Genomic DNA, 18665 nt, shown 5'->3' with positions numbered 1-18665 from the left:
TCTTTCTTCTGAAATACGAGCTTTCTGTATTGGACCACAGTATTGGAGTGTGTTTGTTTACCAGCCGATACAACGACTTATATTTATAGCGTATAGCTATTCGGTCTGAGTGTAGTAGCCCTCGGCTCGGCTGTAGCAACCATCGGGCGGTAAACAAGCACTCACCGATACTGTGCCCAAACAAAACAGAAAGCACGTGTGTGTGATTGATCTACTAATGCTACGTTTAGACAAGGCAAGTGAATTGAGCAAGTCGCTTCAATCGAACGCGAACTGAACGTGTAAACACCTTAATTCAATTCACTTGAACGAAAAGAAAGTTGAACATGTTCAACTTTCTTTTCGTTCAAGTGAGGGGTCGTACACTTATTACGTAAGCATTTTTTCTGGGTTTTTCGAACCCCCTCCCCCCATGTGAGATTTTTCCCATACAAATGATTTTTTTATTTATATGGCACATAAGAAAACAGCAGAACCCCCTCCCACCACAAATGTTTACGCAATATGTGTACGGCCCTGAATTGAATTAAGGTGTTTACACGTTCAGTTCGCGTTCGATTCAAGCGACTTGCTCAATTCACTTGCCTTTTCTAAACGTAGCATAATTGTGGTAGGGGGTAACACTGCACAGAAAAAATAAAGAATCTAAAAAAAAGTTTAAAGCACTCAACTTTGAGTACGAATTTCAAGTTTCCAACTCAATATTAAGTAGTTTTCACACTCTCTCTCATAAATGATATTATTTATAAGCAAAGAGAGATGCATCGACCCAACATGTGTTGTTCCGTGGAAGAAGCAAAATTTGAGTTGTGAGTGAGTGAAAATAACATAAATTTGATTTGGTGAAATAAGTGGCAAACTTAGAAACTTAGTGAAACTTAGAAACTTAGTGGGTGATAATTCAACACGGGAGTAAAGACAAAGTACTAACCGGATTTTTTTTCGCATTTTTGGCTTCTTCCACGCAAGGGCGGATTTGAGTAAAAGGAACCATAAAGTGAGTTATTTCACAGGTCCGTGTGTATCTATTACATTAAGGTCTGAGGGAAGGGTTTTCCGTTAAAAAAGCACGCGGTAGCACTCTCTGAGAGAGGAAATTGCCCAATTCAGCCCGCCAGAATGACACTGTCAGTGTCCCCAAAATGATTTCATCATTATGAAGTTTACAATTGCTTGAGAATTTGCCGTAAACGGAGAACAAAAGGAGTTGGCAACAATGGAGAAGAAATTTATCACTCATGCAGTGGTTCGGCGAGAGAACAGCAGCAGCGCCGACCAATCACGCAATGAGGAAATCAAAATAAACAAACTCCAGCTGGTTTTGGAAAATGAAAACATGAGCCGTTTCTAGAACAACATTAGAAAATATCGTGAGAGGATTTCTGTACAAGGTTTCCACACAAGCTTTGAAAAATATTTGCGTGATAACAGTGGTGCTGGTGTAAATAAGACAAATAAGACAAATAAGACAAATAAGACAAATAAGACAAATAAGACAAATAAGACAAATAAGGCAAATAAGACAAATAAGACAAATAAGACAAGTAAGACAAATAAGACAAATAAGACAAATAAGACACATAAGACAAAGAAGTCAAATAAGACAAATAAGACAAATAAGACAAATAAGACAAATAAGGCAAATAAGACAAATAAGACAAATAAGACTGTTTCGTCCAGGGTGGGACGACCCTACGTTGTGATTATTTTTGATGGTGATTCTCCGGGCGACGAATAAAGGAAACACTGGTTCAAACTGGACTATGAATTTATTGCCTCCGAGAGGCAGCGTGCCTGCTCGGAGGTTACGTAACGAACACTGTACAGGACATTCAATTCAGAGTCGCCTTTTATAGGCGACTCTTAGTACGGAAACAATATACACATTATTGGGGACGTGCGCACAAACATTCAAATTTAAGTCTAATAAGATTAACTACGCGCCAAATTGCCAACCGAACGCTGCAACGCGTTCGGGCTATTGGCGCGAAACACAAAACTAATCAAACGAATGAATAGAAGCTACGCACGCTGCTCTTCTTTGCGCTGTCCTCTCACTGCAAGCAAGCAGCTGAAACGGTGACGATGAGTTGTGCGAACAAAGACAAATAAGACAAATAAGACAAATAAGACAAATAAGACAAATAAGACAAATAAGACAAATAAGACAAATAAGACAAATAAGACAAATAAGACAAATAAGACAAATAAGACAAATAAGACAAATAAGACAAATAAGACAAATAAGACAAATAAAGACAAATAAGACAAATAAGACAAATAAGACAAATGAGACAAATAAGACAAATAAGACAAAAAGACAAATAAGACAAATAAGACAAATAAGACAAAAAGACAAATAAGACAAATAAGACAAATAAGACAACAAGACAAGACAAATAAGACAAATAAGACAAATAAGACAAATAAGACAAATAAGACAACAAGACAAATAAGACAAATAAGACAAATAAGACAAATAAGACAAATAAGACAACAAGACAATAAGACAAATAAGACAAATAAGACAAATAAGACAAATAAGACAAATAAGACAAATAAGACAAATAAGACAAATAAGACAAATAAGACAAATAAGACAAATAAGACAAATAAGACAAATATGACAAATAAGACAAATAAGACAAATAAGACAAATAAGACAAATAAGACAAATAAGACAAATAAGACAAATAAGACAAAAAAGACAAAAAAGACAAAAAAGACAAAAAGACAAAAAAGACAAAAAAGACAAATAAGACAAATAAGACAAATAAGACAAATAAGACAAATAAGACAAATAAGACAAATAAGACAAATAAGACAAATAAGACAAATAAGACAAATAAGACAAGTTCCTCCAGGAACTCCTTCGGAAGTTCCTCCAGGAACTCCTTCGGAAGTTCCTCCAGGAACTCCTTCGGAAGTTCCTCCAGGAACTCCTTCGGAAGTTCCTCCAGGAACTCCTTCGGAAGTTCCTCCAGGAACTCCTTCGGAAGTTCCTCCAGGAACTCCTTCGGAAGTTCCTCCAGGAACTCCTTCGGAAGTTCCTCCAGGAACTCCTTCGGAAGTTCCTCCAGGAACTCCTTCGGAAGTTCCTCCAGGAACTCCTTCGGAAGTTCCTCCAGGAACTCCTTCGGAAGTTCCTCCAGGAACTCCTTCGGAAGTTCCTCCAGGAACTCCTTCGGAAGTTCCTCCAGGAACTCCTTCGGAAGTTCCTCCAGGAACTCCTTCGGAAGTTCCTCCAGGAACTCCTTCGGAAGTTCCTCCAGGAACTCCTTCGGAAGTTCCTCCAGGAACTCCTTCGGAAGTTCCTCCAGGAACTCCTTCGGAAGTTCCTCCAGGAACTCCTTCGAAAGTTCCTCCAGGAACTCCTTCGGAAGTTCCTCCAGGAACTCCTTCGGAAGTTCCTCCATGAACTCCTTTGGAAATTCCTCCAGGAATTCCTTCGGATGTTCCTCCAGGAATTCCTTCGGATGTTCTTCCAGGAACTCTTCCGGAAGTTCCTCCAGCAATTCCTCCGGAAGTTCCTCCAGGCATTCCTCCGGAAGTTCCTCCATGAATTCCTACGGAAGTTCCTCCATGAATTCCTACGGAAGTTCCTCCAGGAATTCCTCCGGAAGTTCCTCCAGGAATTCCTCCGGAAGTTCGTCCAGGAATTCCTCCGGAAGTTCCTCCAATATTTCCTCCGGAAGTTCCTCCAGGTATTCCTCCGGAAGTTCCTCCAGGAATTCCTTCGGAAGTTCCTCCAGGAATTCCTCCGGAAGTTCCTCCGGAAGTTCCTCCAGGAATTCCTCCGGAAGTTCCTCCAGGAATTCCTCCGGAAGTTCCTCCAGGAATTCCTCCGGAAGTTCCTCCAGGAATTCCTCCGGAAGTTCCTCCAGGAATTCCTCCGGAAGTTCCTCCAGGAATTCCTCCGGAAGTTCCTCCAGGAATTCCTCCGGAAGTTCCTCCAGGAATTCCTCCGGAAGTTCCTCCAGGAATTCCTCCGGAAGTTCCTCCAGGAATTCCTCCGGAAGTTCCTCCAGGAGTTCCTCCGGAAGTTCCTCCAAGAATTCCTCCGGAAGTTCCTCCAGGAATTCGTCCGGAAGTTCCTCCAGGAATTCGTCCGGAAGTTCCTCCAGGAATTCGTCCGGAAGTTCCTTCAGGAATTCGTCCGGAAGTTCCTCCAGGAATTCGTCCGGAAGTTCCTCCAGGAATTCCTCCGGAAGTTCCTCCAGGAATTCCTCCGGAAGTTCCTCCAGGAATTCCTCCGGAAGTTCCTCCAGGAATTCCTCCGGAAGTTCCTCCAGGAATTCCTCCGGAAGTTCCTCCAGCAATTCCTCCGGACGTTCCTCCAGCAATTCCTCCGGAAGTTCCTCCAGGAATTCCTCCGGAAGTTCCTCCAGGAATTCGTCCGGAAGTTCCTCCAGGAATTCGTCCGGAAGTTCCTCCAGGAATTCGTCCGGAAGTTCCTCCAGGAATTCGTCCGGAAGTTCCTCCAGGAATTCGTCCGGAAGTTCCTCCAGGAATTCGTCCGGAAGTTCCTCCAGGAATTCGTCCGGAAGTTCCTCCAGGAATTCGTCCGGAAGTTCCTCCAGAAATTCGTCCGGAAGTTCCTCCAGGAATTCGTCCGGAAGTTCCTCCAGGAATTCGTCCGGAAGTTCCTCCAGGAATTCGTCCGGAAGTTCCTCCAGGAATTCGTCCGGAAGTTCCTCCAGGAATTCGTCCGGAAGTTCCTCCAGGAATTCGTCCGGAAGTTCCTCCAGGAATTCCTCCGGAAGTTCCTCCAGGAATTCCTCCGGAAGTTCCTCCAGGAATTCCTCCGGAAGTTCCTCCAGGAATTCCTCCGGAAGTTCCTCCAGGAATTCCTCCGGAAGTTCCTCCAGGAATTCCTCCGGAAGTTCCTCCAGGAATTCCTCCGGAAGTTCCTCCAGGAATTCCTCCGGAAGTTCCTCCAGGAATTCCTCCGGAAGTTCCTCCAGGAATTCCTCCGGAAGTTCCTCCAGGAATTCCTCCGGAAGTTCCTCCAGGAATTCCTCCGGAAGTTCCTCCAGGAATTCCTCCGGAAGTTCCTCCAGGAATTCCTCCGGAAGTTCCTCCAGGAATTCCTCCGGAAGTTCCTCCAGGAATTCCTCCGGAAGTTCCTTCAGGAATTCCTCCGGAAGTTCCTCCAGGAATTCCTCCGGAAGTTCCTCCAGGAATTCCTCCGGAAGTTCCTTCAGAAGCTCCTTCGGAAGTTCCTCCAGGAATTCCTCCGGAAGTTCCTCCAGGAGTTCCTTCGGAAGTTCCTCCAGGAGTTCCTTCGGAAGTTCCTCCAGGAGTTCCTTCGGAAGTTCCTCCAGGAGTTCCTTCGGGAATTTCTCTAAGAGTTTCTTCGGGAATTCCTCCGGAAGTTCCTTCGAGAATTCCCCCGGAAGTTCCTTCGAGAATTCCCCTGGAAGTTCCTTCGGGAATTCCCCCGGTAGTTCGTTCGGGAATTCCCCTGGATGTTCCATCGGAAATTCCTATGGAAATTCCATCGGAAGTTCCTATGGAAGTTTCTTCGTAAATTCCTATAGAAGTTCCTTCGGAAAATCCTCCGAAAGTTCCTTCGGGAATTCCTCCGGAAGTTCCTTCGAGAATTCTTCCGAAAGTTCCTCCGGGAATTCCTCCGAAAGTTCCTCCGGGAATTCCTCCGAAAGTTCCTCCGGGAATTCTTCCGAAAGTTCCTCCGGGAATTCCTCCGGAAATTCCTCCGGAAGTTCCTCCGGGAATTCCTCCGGGAATTTCTCTGGAAGTTCCTCTATGAATTCCTCTGGAAGTTTGTCCAGGAGTTCCTCTGGAAGTTCCTCCGGGAATTTCTCTGGAAGTTTCTTCGGGAATTCCTCTGGAAGTTTTCAGAGAAAATTTTGGAAGAATTCCCGAAGGAATTCCCGAAGAAACTCCCGGAGGAATTCCCGAAGGAACTTCAGGAGGAATTTCCGAAGAAACTTCCATAGGAATTTCCGAAGGAACTTCCATAGGAATTTCCGAAGGAACTTCCATAGGAATTTCCGAAGGAACTTCCATAGGAATTTCCGAAGGAACTTCCATAGGAATTTCCGAAGGAACTTCCATAGGAATTTCCGAAGGAACATCCATAGGAATTTCCGAAGGAACTTCCATAGGAATTTCCGAAGGAACTTCCATAGGAATTTCCGAAGGAACTTCCATAGGAACTTCCATAGGAATTTCCGAAGGAACTTCCATAGGAATTTCCGAAGGAACTTCCATAGGAATTTCCGAAGGAACTTCCATAGGAATTCCCGAAGAAAATCCGAAGGAATTCCCGAAGAAACTTCCGGAAGAATTCCCGAAGGAACTTCCGGAAGAATTCCCGAAGAAAATTCCATAGGAATTTCCGAAGGAACTTCCATAGGAATTTCCGAAGGAACTTCCATAGAAATTTCCGAAGGAACTTCCGGAGGAATTCCCGAAGGAACTTCCGGAGGAATTCCCGAAGGAACTTCCGGAGGAATTCCAGAAGGAACTTCCGGAGGAATTCCAGAAGGAACTTCCGGAGGAATTCCAGAAGGAACTTCCGGAGGAATTCCAGAAGGAACTTCCATAAGAATTCCCGAAGGAACTTCCGGAGGAATTCCCGAAGGAACTTTTGGAGGAATTCCCGAAGGAACTTCCGGAGGAATTCCCGAAGGAACTTCCGGAGGAACTCCCGAAGGAACTTCCGGAGGAATTCCCAAAGGTACTTCCAAAGGAATTCCCGAAGGAAATTCCGGAGGAATTCCCGAAGGACCTTCCAGAGGAATTCCGGAATGAACTTCCGAAGGAATTCCCGAAGGAACTTCTGGAGGAATTCCCGAAGGAACTTCCAGAGGAATTCCCGAAGGAACTTCCGGAGGAATTCCCGAAGGAACTTATGGAGGAATTCCCGAAGGAACTTCCGAAGGAACTTCCAAAGGAATTCCCGAAGGAACTTCCGGAGGAATTCCCGAAGAAACTGGAGGAACTTCCGGAGGAATTCCTGGAGGAACTTCCGGAGGGATTCCCGGAGGAACTTCCGGAGGAATTCCTGGAGGAACTTCCGAAGGAATGCCTGGAGGAACTTCCGAAGTTATTCCTGGAGAAACTTCCGAAGGAATTCTCAGAGAAAATTCCGAAGGAATTCCTGGAGAAACTTCCAAAGGAATTCCTGGAGAAACTTCCAAAGGAATTTCTGCAGTAACTTCCGGAAGAATTTCTGGAGGAACTCCGGAGGAATTCCTGGAGGAACTTCCGACGGAATTCCTGGATAAAATTCCCGAAGGAACTTCCTAGAGGAAATTCCGAAGGAATTCCTGGAGGAACTTCCGGAGGAACTTCCGGAGGAACTTCCGGAGGAATTCCTGGAGGAACTTCCGGAGGAATTCCTGGAGAAACTTCCAATGGAATTCCTGGAGAAACTTCCGAAGGAATTCCTGGAGAAACTTCTGAAGGAATTCCTGGAGAAACTTCCGAAGGAGTTCCTGGTGAAACTTCCAAAAGAATTTCTGGATGAACTTCCGAAGGAACTTCTGCAGTAACTTCCGGAGGAATTTCTGCAGTAACTTCCGGAAGAATTTCTGGAGGATCTTCCGAAAGAATTTCTGGAGGAACTTCTGAAGGAATTCCTGGAAGAACTTCCGAAGGAATTTCTGCAGTAACTTCCGAAAGAATTTCTGGAGGATCTTCCGAAAGAATTTCTGGATAAATTTGTGAAGAATTTTCTGGAGAAACTTCCGAAGAAATTACTGGAAGAACTTACGAATTTCTGGAGGAACTTCCGAAGGAATTCCAGGAAGAACTACTGGACGTACTTCCGGAGGAAATCCAGGACGAACTTCCGGAGGAATTCCTGGAGTAACTTTAGTGGGAATTCCTGGAGGAACTTCCGAAGAAACTCCTGGAGGAACTTCCGGCGGAAATTTTGAAGAAACTTCCGGAGGAATTCCAGGAGGAATTACTGGAGAATCTTCCGGAGGAATTACTGGAGGAACTTCCGGAGTAATTCCTGAAGGATCTTCAGGAGGAATACCTGGAGGAACTTCTGAAGGATTTTCTGGAAGAATTCCTGGAGGAATTTCTGGAGGAACCTCCGGAGGAATTCCCGGAGGAACTTCCGGAGGGACTTCCGTAGGAATTTGTCTTGTTTATCTTGTTTGCTTTATTTGTCTTATTTGTTTTATTTATTTTATTTTGCTTATTTTTTCTATTTGTCTTATTTGTTTTATTTATTTTCGATTGTTTATCCCATCAAATTCCTATATTTGATTTAAATTAATATATTTGGTATTTATGGTGTTCACAAATAGGAATACGCTTTTTTCTAGTGTCACGCTAGATACAAAGTTGACGGACTTTCTACCGCTCTCATCGCTCCTTTCCTGCCGTGCGCCACAAGAAAATATTCTGTTGGCTGCTCTCCCGAAATGGTAACTTTTGTATGGAATTTAAAAAACTTGGTTGAAGTAAATAGAGCTTCCTGCAAAATTTATTGCGGTGACATATACTTTTTATTACATCAAAATGATCGTTGGGAAAATTCAAAACTTTTGTCAGTTGGGTTTTGCGAAATTCGGTTCTTTTGTGCCTCAAATCATCGGAGAGAGGTACTGAGAAGCGAAAATTTCAGTTCTACAATAGTTCAGTATTTAGAGCTTAATTCAAATTTGGGAAATAGTAGGTCCATGAAATTTTGTAGGAACATTCCTTGATTAATTTCAAAGAGATTGTCAGTTGGGATAAGCGAAATTCGTTCCCAATTCCGAGTTATAGACATTTTAGTACGAAAATAGCGCTCTACCGCGAGAGAGCTTCCCTCAGACCTTAAGAGTGAAATCAGGAGTGATTTAGTTTCATTCCAAATTTTCGACCACTATTCTAGTTTGAATCTGGAGCAAAATAGAACAAACTCGCTGGTTTCCCCAGCAGTGTTCTATTCATGTTATTCAAATTTTCAATTAAATGAAATCATCATGTTGGCGCCAAGAAAGGCGCCGTAATTATTATAATTAAAATGGATTGATCCGTAGATAAAATAAGGCATTCATACACAAAAACAATTGGAAAATATTTGAGTTAGGGATTTCTTTGACACGAACAAATTTTTAAAAACTAAACTTTAAAATACTTTATTACCGCGCACTTCACTTATCGACTACTTACTATGAAATCTATACCAAGAAAGAGAGCGAGCCACGCTGCTGGCTCGTTTTTATCAACTAATTATGCATACCTTGCGCTTTTAGCGCGCCCTAACACCTGATTGCAGTGCAGCGTGGCGTGATGTGCCACGTTGCGTGAAACTGCGCCTACTGACTAACTTCCCTAGCAGGATTTCCTAACGGCTCCCCGTCTGCTGGAAAGTCGTCCTCGGCTTTCAAATTACGGTTGTGGAATCAACCTGGGATACCTCGTTGGAGAAACTTCTACGTTGACCTCTGATGTTTTACCCTCTTCTGGCTGCTGTTTGGCCTTTGCCGATTGTGGGAATGCGGATGCATCAAATCTTTTCCAGGTGATAAACTTCAGAACCCCGACGATGATAACAATGATAATGATGATCGTTAGCGTTGAGAATGTTCCAAAGGACAGCCACCCGAACAAATTTATTTTCCAATGAATGCTTTCGGTTGTCAAATTGAGGTGTGCTATGTTGTCTCGGTGTTCTAAATGCTGCTCCTGTAAAAGCTCCAATGGAAGACGATTTATGAATTTAACTGGAGTTACCTTCAACCCTGTTGTTGGGATAAACGAATGGGGCTGCGCATCGTATTTGTGGTTTGCATATTCCTCATCATCGAGCTTCAATGTACATTGTTGAAATTGTATAAGGAACGATCCTTGTAGTTTACGTTCCTGGGCTGAGCAGTTTGATGACATGAGAAGATCTGCGGCGTTAACCACAATGTTTGCGTCGTCCACTCTTTTGATGAAATTTTTCCCATACGTTCGTTCTACGTTGCAATATGCTGGTTTTCCGGTAGTCAGCTGTTGGATACACTCCGTCATTGGTTCTGTTTGCGTGCTGGAGCATATAAACATATCCTTGGCTTTGGAACATGGAGTTTTAAAAAGATAGGGTGTTGGTCCGTCGAGATAGTAGTTTGCATGCAGTTGAATTTTGAGATTATTCTGTACTACTGGTTCAATGAAATTTAGTTTGTAGATAACGTTTTTAATCCTTGGGATTTTGAGGGTATAGATAATCATGTCCTTGCTGTAGATTACGTACACACTGGCGATGTCCAAAATGCTGTCCATGCTGTGTTGTTCAAGGCCATCGTGGGAAAGAAATTTCTTGGCGGTGATTAGCTCGCTAGAGTTGATGATGCGGCTGCTGGGGATATTTCTCCTGGCTAGGGTGACTGCTTCCTCTATGATTTCTTGCTGATAGATTAGTTCATCTAAGTTGAAAAGGAGGTTTATAGAGTCAAATCCATCTAAAGTCCCTGCAGTAAAGTTTCCCTGATATTTAATCAAAGAATTGAGTTTTTCAGTAATGTTTTTGAGTCTATGTTCGATTGCTATGTTGATTCTAATTTGCCTGTCGTTTTGATCAATCAAGGAATTCGTTGTCACATTTATAATTTTTAAATCTTCCGCGTCAGGGCTTCCTGAAATATACTTCCATGCTTTCCCTAGAGCTTCCCAACGTCTATTCCTGTTCATGGGCCTAACCTTTGATATAATAGAGTGCAGTCTATGAAGCTTAATTTTCAGAATATTGCTAAGCGGTTTGTCTTTGTTGATAGCATTCTGCGTCACGTCATCGATTTCCGCTATGTAATCTCCTAATTGTCCTAAGTTTATGGGGTGAACTATTCGTAGGTAACTATTGCTTATTCTGGCTTCTCCAAGGGGTATGATGGCGACTGGGTTACGGTTTAGGTCATGTACTCTTATGTCGGTCCAGGTTGTTTGAATCAAGATACATACATAGTCTGAAATCAGATAGAGGGAGTAAACTCTCGTCACTTAGATGGTTTTTTGATATGTTTTTTTATGTATTTTTATATTTGTTGTGTCCGTAATCGTCTTTTTGTGTTGTTCTTGAATGTCTATCGCCCTGTATCTGTCGTGATATGGAGACGGCTTGGCTTTTGTTTTAACTAAGATTTCTTGAGCCCTGATATGCTCGTACTCTTTGGGTCCCGTAACTTGTCTTGCATTGTGTTTCCTAACTTCCTGTGAAATATTATCTCTAGCCGTCATAATTACTCTTTGTTTCGTTAAATTTATGTCGTCAAGATTTAGAGAGGTCGCGTTGCCAAAAATTATCTGTCGGGGAGTGAGCTGTGTAGTGGAGTGTTTACTGTCGTTGTATATGGCTGTGATCAGAGATAATCCCTGATAGAGTGTTAGTTCGTCCACCTTTCTCCTGTTTGCCATATACATTTCCAAAAGCGTGTTGTGGAACCTCTCGATTATGCCATTACTGTTGCTACTACTAGCATAGTGAATGGCAACACCGTGTGTTTCCAAAAAAGCTATAAAAATTTGACTTCTAAATGAAGTTGCTTGATCACATGTGATCAATTTTGGTATGCCGAACGTTTTGAAGTATTCCGTGAGGGTTTCAATTAGTTCTTCCGATGTTTCATTGCAAATTTTATAAATCTGGGCGAACTTTGAGAAAGAGTCGACAAGTGTTAGAAACTTTTCACCTTCTTTTACATAAACATTAATGAAGATATTTTCAAGTGGTTTTTCATACATCCGTCTTGTGATCTTGATCTTAAATGGTTTTCGCTCATATTTCGAAAATTTGCAGTCTTTACAGTTTTTTACAAAGCTCTTGATCTTGGGGATCATTCCGGGGAAGAACACCGACTTCTTGACTTCCTCGTATGTAATTTTCCAACATCTATGGTTGAAATTATGACATTTGTTAATGAAGTCAATTTGTTCTTTCTCGGAGATGATGTCCGGAAGTTTAAGGATTCGAGAAATGGATTTTCATGCCGGGGTTAAAATTGTCAGAAATGATACGTTTACAGGATAAGACGATGTCAACAAGAGCGAATATTCCATTGTTGGTGCCTGGGATTAGGCAATCTTTCAGAATCCTGAAGAGGTCCGCCTCGGTGTATTCTTTTTGATGGAATATATGCCGTGTGTATCCTGGAAATATTGAAATGTTGATATGAGGTCTTTTCCTATTGTCATCACTGACCCTTAGGATTATCTGTAATTTAAATTGGTTTATTATTTCAGGGTCATAAGCAGGGTGGTTCTCGAAGAATTCATTTTCGAGAACAGTTTGATTATTAAGTTCAATGCGAGGAATTCTAGACAATCCGTCGGCTACTACATTTTGTTTGCCTCGTTTATAGATGAGTTTAAAATCGAATTGTTCTAAGTATAGCCGTTGTCGGGTAACCCGTCCTGTCGCGTCTGTGAGTTTTAATTCTTTAGTGAGGGGGTCATGATCTGTGTATATGGTAAATGTTCTGACGTATAAATAAGGACGAAATGTTTTGGCAGCAAAGTAGATCGCCAGTAACTCTTTGGCAGTGGCGGAGTATTTCTCTTCCGCCTTTGACAAAGTCCGAGAAAGATATGCGATCGGTTTTTCCCTATTTTCAATGTTTTGTGATAGGACCCCTCCAATGGCAACGTTGGAGGCATCCGTCGTCAAAATAAATGGTTGCTCAAAATCAGGATATGCCAATATAAGATCTGACGTCATGATTTCCTTTAGTTTATCAAATGCTTTTTTGAAAGCGTCGTCGATTTCTATTGACTTACTTTTACCTCTAAGCTTGGAGGTCATTGGTTTTGCAACATGGGCAAAACGCGGAATGAATCGCCTGTAATAGCTTATCGTTCCTAAAAATGATTTCAATTCCTTCGTATTCTTAGGCAAGGGCCAGTTTTTAATGGCCTCGATTTTCTTAGGGTTAGGTTTAACTCCTTCCGTGGTCACCAGGTGACCGAGGAATTCAACCTCTTTCCGAAGAAACTCAGATTTATCGCTTTGTACCTTCAGGTTAGATTCTCTTAAAGTATGCAAAATTCGGACCTCTCAATCAGATGATGGCCATCTATAATCAACACTGCGAAACTATTGACTTTACAATGTCTCGACAGAACCTAAAAAAATATTTTGTCACAATTCGAAACCTACACATCTAAATTTACGTTAAATCCCAAAATTAAACACTACTTAACCAAACTATTTTTATTTTTATACACTATAATACCGTATTTATAGCATTAAAAAAATAAAGAAAAACATGTATATTGTATATGTACTAGTCTACGTCGGTTGACGAAATAAATAAATAAATAAAAATAAATAAATTTCCTTATGTCTTGAAGGTGCTCTTCTAACGACCGCGAGAATATTAGGTAATATCGTCCATGTAGACGAAACATCTAATATTCAAGTGCTTCCGAAGGACGGAGTCCATGAGCCTTTGAAATGTAGCGGGGGCGTTTTTCAGCCCAAAAGGCATTCGAACGAATTCGAATTTACCTCCATCTACATGTAAGGCCGTTTTCGGAACGTCAACAGGATCGATCTCGATTTGGTGGAAGCCGCTAGCGAGATCCAACACTGTGAAGTATTGTGCTTGGCCAAGTCGGTCCAGAATTTCACTAATTTCTGGAATCGGATATCGATCAGCAGGAGTTTTTTCGTTCAACTTCCTGTAATCGATGACAATTCTATACTTCTGCTGCCCAGAATTGTCCATTTTCTTGGGCACTACCCAAATGGGTGATGTCCAAGGCGAGCAAGATTCTCTAACTATCCCTGTCTCCAATAGTTTTTGAATCTGTTCTGCTACCACCTTTCGTAGGTGATAGAAATACTTATAAGTCTTCTGATGGATAGGGGTGTCATCTGAAGTTGTGATCTTGTGTTTCACTTGATGGGTAAAACTTAGATTTTTACCCTCTTGAAAAAATACGTCTCTAAAGGGACGTAGAGTCTGAATCAACCGAGTTTTCTCCTCGCCGTTCATATGATCGCTCGGGAAGTTGAGTTTGGGTAATTTCTCGTTCGTTATTGCGAAGCTATCATTACAAAATGGGTCTATCTTTTGTGAAACTAATGTTGACATATTCGAAAGGTGAACCATGGCTCTGTTACCTTCAGCGGAATACAATCCAAGTTTCAAAGTAACCTGAGGCGATAAATTTATCTCTCCCTCAATCAAAAATATATCGTTACTTGAAGTATAAATGGGGACTACAGAGTTCTCTTGAATATGGAAGTTTACTGAAGAAGGATAATATTTCGAGAACTCGTACGACTTATTTTCAATTGCCAAATGATGGCGTTTGGTGTCAATTACAGCTTTCATCAAACAACTTATGGAACTTGAAGACGTAATACGGCAGTTTTTCGGGGAAACTATCAGAGAAAAGGTTCGCGTGAACCATTTTGTCAATCAAAAATTTGCCGTTTTTATTAGTAACGATGGATGGATTGTTAACGGTTTTCGCCTGCTTCACGTGCTCGGGATTAATGTAGGATTTATTGGCTCCCGTATCAACTAAGAAATTTAAGATTCCTTTTGTTGTCGGGAAACGTACATACGGAATAAAGTTCATGATTTGTTCTTCGGTCCTCTGGCAGCTTGAAAATTCAGTTCCTCATCAGATTACTCCAGGTCATCATTTTCTGTAGGAATTTCAATCGGAGGCTCTGGTTCATTTAACTCTTCCACTTCATTATTATGAGCTTCAGCGCGTGGCTTCGGCTGAAAGACTGGCTTCCTGAACCAATATTGTTTATGCGGATTAGGTTGCGAGGCGTTAGGTTGCATTGCATTGGCTGCTGACTACTCGAGTTTGTTCTTTGTGGTTTAAATGTTTTGTGTTTCCCCGTGTAAGTTTGATTCGAATAATGGAGTTTATTACGCGATTCCGCGTTTTGATTTAGCAGTACCGCCTGGTATGCTTCCTCTAAATTTCTCGGTTTTGAGTTCCGAATAATGGAACTCAGTGGTTCCTGGATGTTATCCAGATATTTTGCCACAGAGATAATTTCAATTATCTCATGACCTGTAAGTGGTTTCGATTGAAGGTTTGCCTTCAACCTGGTATTTGTTTCTATCATTTCATTATAGAAACGAAAATGTGTTCTATCCCCTTTCCGCATGCGGAATAAGGCGGATAGGTTTGTGGTGAAATCTTGTTCGTCACCATAATGTTCAACTAGTTTCCTTTTGATACCATCTATTGTATTGGGGTTGTCATTAGCACAAAGAAGCGTGCGAGCTTCCCCTTTGATTTTGTTTTTAATAGCCCTTACGTATAGGCTGGAGAGGGAGTACCCCCCATTTTGAGTTTTGACCTTAAAGTCGTTATAGAGGTCAGCGACCTCTTCGAGCCATGCTGCGAGCTCCTTCTTGTTGCCCAAAAAATCGGACAAGAATTTAAACGGATCGGGAAGCTTGAACGCATCTCCGACCTGTGTATTTCTGACCGTCATTTGTGTACGTAGCTCGATCAGTTCGGACCGAAGCTCGTTCATTTCAAGGTCGTGGTCGTTTTTGTTATGTGTTGCAAGTTGCAACTTAAGCTCTTCGACCGTAGTCTTGAGCTGCTCAATCTCTTCGTTTCTAGTAGTGGGGGCCATCTCGTGAAACTATTAACGCACTTTATCACTTAAATCACTGAGTAAAGGGTAGAAGAAGCGGTAAAACTTACGTGAGTTTGAAGAACATCCGTGGGTTGCGATATGGCGGATATCGTTCGTCGTCCGGTTGCCTTTTCAGCTTCTGGGTTCCTTGAGGCGGGAGCTGTTGTCGATATCTCTTTTTTAAACACCACAAACACTCGCTATCCCACTTCTGACACCAGTTAGGGATTTCTTTGACACGAACAAGTTTTCAAAAACTACACTTTAAAATACTTTATTACCGCACCCTTCACTTATCGACTACTTACTATGAAATCTATACCAAGAAAGAGTGCGAGCCACGCTGCTGGCTCGCTTTTATCAACTAATTATGCATACCTTGCGCTTTTAGCGCGCCCTAACACCTGATTGCAGTGCAGCGTGGCGTGATGTGCCACGTTGCGTGAAACTGCGCCTACTGACTAACTCCCCTAGCAGGATTTCCTAACGTTGAATCTCGTGATTCAATCGTGGTTCAAATCGCAGAAAATAGAACGGCGCGTTATACCAGTTTTATTTTTGACATTTGACTGGTATAAAAAATGAGTCTAGAACAGCTGCTGGGAAAATGAATGTTTCAGATTCATATTCAAACTGACAGCCCCGAACGATTTGAATCACTGCTGATTTTACCCTAACACTAGGGTAACTTAATGAGGATAGCATTAAGTTTACCTTAGCATAGTGGTAGAACATCCGTCTAGCGTACTGGGACGTGTGGGTTCGATTCTCACCGATAGCCAGTGGATATTTTTGCATATTTTATAAATATTCTCCTCAAAATACATGTTTTCGGTCCTCAATATTGTTTTCCACACACATGAGCATCGCGAATACACTTTTTTTCCCCTGTCATAAGACGAGTTTATACAATCCCATTGAGTTCCACCACTTAATTGTATCTTGACAGATACGTATTTCGACCTCAAAAGTACTTTTGAGGTCGAAATACGTATCTGTCAAGATACAATTAAGTGGTGGAATTCAATGGGATTGTATAAACTCGTCTTATGACAGGTGAAAACATTCCACTAAAAAGCTCAAAATAATTTTCTTATCACACTTTTTTTTTTCTGATTTTGTCGTCCAGTGCTATTATTGCATGTTTCTAGGTAATGCTTAACAATTATTTTATTTTTTAACAGGACGTGCGGCTTGAGCTTGAGTTGAAAGAAGAAAAATATAGTGTACTACAGCAAGAACTAGCAGAAATGACATTCGATGGAGTCACAGAAGAGGAAATAGGTCTTTTGAAACGCCAAAAAATGGAACTTGTCAGGAGATGCAAAGAGCAAGAAGAGGAGCTGGATGAAATGGCAGCACAAATTCAGGTAATTATAACAAACCTGGACAACAATGTTTTGTCATCCTCAAAAGAATATTGTTTGTATTAAAGTATACTATAGAACAACATTAGCATGCCGGCAAGGGTTTTGCCAGCAGGATGCCTGTAATCCAGAATGATCGCATATGAGTTCTTCAGTTATTGTTGCATAAAAAATCAAATGTTAAAGAAAATCAGTTCACTCGAAAAGCGTTTAATATCATTTGGGTTTCAATCCATTGCTAACACATAGAAGAATGATGACGAAAGGCCACTTGCGTACACAAAATCATAAACAAAATCTGAGATAAGTCAGAAACTGGGGTCATATGCCCCATCTACAAGAAAGGTGACAAGCTAGAATGTAAGATCTTATATCCGATTTTCCGCGAGCTGTATATGGCCGCCAACTTCCCTGCGGATTAGTCTCTGATTTGACATTTGTGGAGGACAACTGCACCCACTGTTCGAGAATTTTGATCAATTTGGTGCATAAGAAGGCTTGAATTCATTAAATCAGCACCTTATATTCCATATTGGTCAGAATGCTCGGAGCGGTGGATGCAGTTGACCTCCACAAATGTCAAATCAGAGACCAACCCGCTAGCAAGCTGGCGGCCATTACCGATCACGGAAAACCGGATTGTCTATCCCGAACAAATTTAGTTTTTATACCGAAGTTGATTTTTTCTCCAGATACAGGCAACTTACTTAACTTCGGAAATAGTGGTGCGCTGTTTTTATATCGCGAAGCGCTATTCAGCGCACCACTTCCGAAGCTAGGTTTAACGTACGGATTGTGAGAAAAATCCAACTTCGCTAGCACCCAATTTCGGGTTTCAACTGGATTGAGTATATTGTCTATCCGGAATAAAGTTAGAACGCTTTTTTATACCGAAGTGGGATTTTTCTCCAGATACAGGCAACTTTCCTAACTTCGGAAGTAGTGCGCTGGCTTCGACTAAAGATGCGCTAAACAACGCATCAATTAGTTTGACAGATAAAACTTCGGAGGAAAGTTCGGTTCGGAAGTCCCGACTTCCGAATTCTAAGTTGGTGCTACACCGACAATATTACGAGCGATCATTATCCTTATCCTACAGTACATTCAAAGTTAATAGCCTATATGCCGGGTATTAAGCCATCCGGAGTAGAGATGGGCAAAACAGCTCATTGCAGTGAGCGGATCTGATCCGTTCAGCTCATTGAAAAGAGTCAGCTCCTTGGATCAGCTCTTCAGTTCTTTAATGCTACATATAATAAAACATAATTGTTAATATTATTATTTTAATTATTGTTCAAAAATTTGAAAAATTTATGTCATTCATAAATTTATTCATTCATTCATCATTCATCTATTTACCTTTCTTTGAAATTTTTAAAATGTTTAGCTACAGTGAGGTAATAATTTCTATTGAAAAACCGACAATTTTAAACTAATAACATTTATTACGCTTTTTTCTGACCGTCTAGTTTTGAAGTCTAGGAGAACCATAACATTTATTTCTATACAAAAAACTAACTCAACATTATTTTCTATTCATAATTCTAAGTTGCATTTTATTGATAACGTTTCTCAAATCGTTAATTTAAATAATTCAGTCCCTAGTCTCTGATATGTATATGAACCATATCACGTGTCATAAGTTTTCTCTTCATCAGTACTGAGATTTTCATTTTCATTGAGAGAGGTCACGCGATATTTACACTTTATTCTCTCCCGCTTTCATA

General features: G+C 41.4%; 2 protein-coding genes across 5 annotated transcripts in view; one reads left to right on the top strand and one right to left on the bottom strand.

Annotated features, from left to right (window-relative positions):
- The window catches only part of LOC134225992 (unconventional myosin-XVIIIa), a 543965-nt gene that overhangs the window by 472073 nt on the left and 53227 nt on the right, over positions 1-18665 (top strand). For all 4 annotated transcript variants that reach the window (XM_062706483.1, XM_062706482.1, XM_062706484.1 and 1 more), the window contains one exon: positions 16756-16941. In XM_062706483.1, coding sequence (XP_062562467.1) covers positions 16756-16941 — 186 coding nt within the window. The remainder of the gene's footprint in view (positions 1-16755; positions 16942-18665) is intronic.
- Positions 9120-16337, bottom strand: LOC134221185 (uncharacterized). Its single transcript, XM_062700379.1, has 2 exons — positions 15640-16337; positions 9120-10919 (listed from the first exon to the last, which is right to left on the bottom strand). Exon 2 carries the CDS (start codon positions 10645-10647, stop codon positions 9361-9363), a length of 1287 nt encoding a protein of 428 aa, XP_062556363.1. The 5' UTR covers positions 10648-10919; positions 15640-16337; the 3' UTR covers positions 9120-9360.

This window comes from Armigeres subalbatus, chromosome 3 (assembly GCF_024139115.2).
Source record: "Armigeres subalbatus isolate Guangzhou_Male chromosome 3, GZ_Asu_2, whole genome shotgun sequence".
Taxonomy (NCBI): domain Eukaryota; kingdom Metazoa; phylum Arthropoda; class Insecta; order Diptera; family Culicidae; genus Armigeres; species Armigeres subalbatus.
The sequence above is the reverse complement of the archived record's forward strand: the minus strand, read 5'-3'. Positions and strand labels throughout refer to the sequence as shown.

What these genes read in the sequence shown, in the direction of transcription:
- LOC134221185 (XM_062700379.1), bottom strand. Translation starts at nt 10,647, where the DNA reads ATGAACAGGAATAGACGTTGGGAAGCTCTAGGGAAAGCATGGAAGTAT.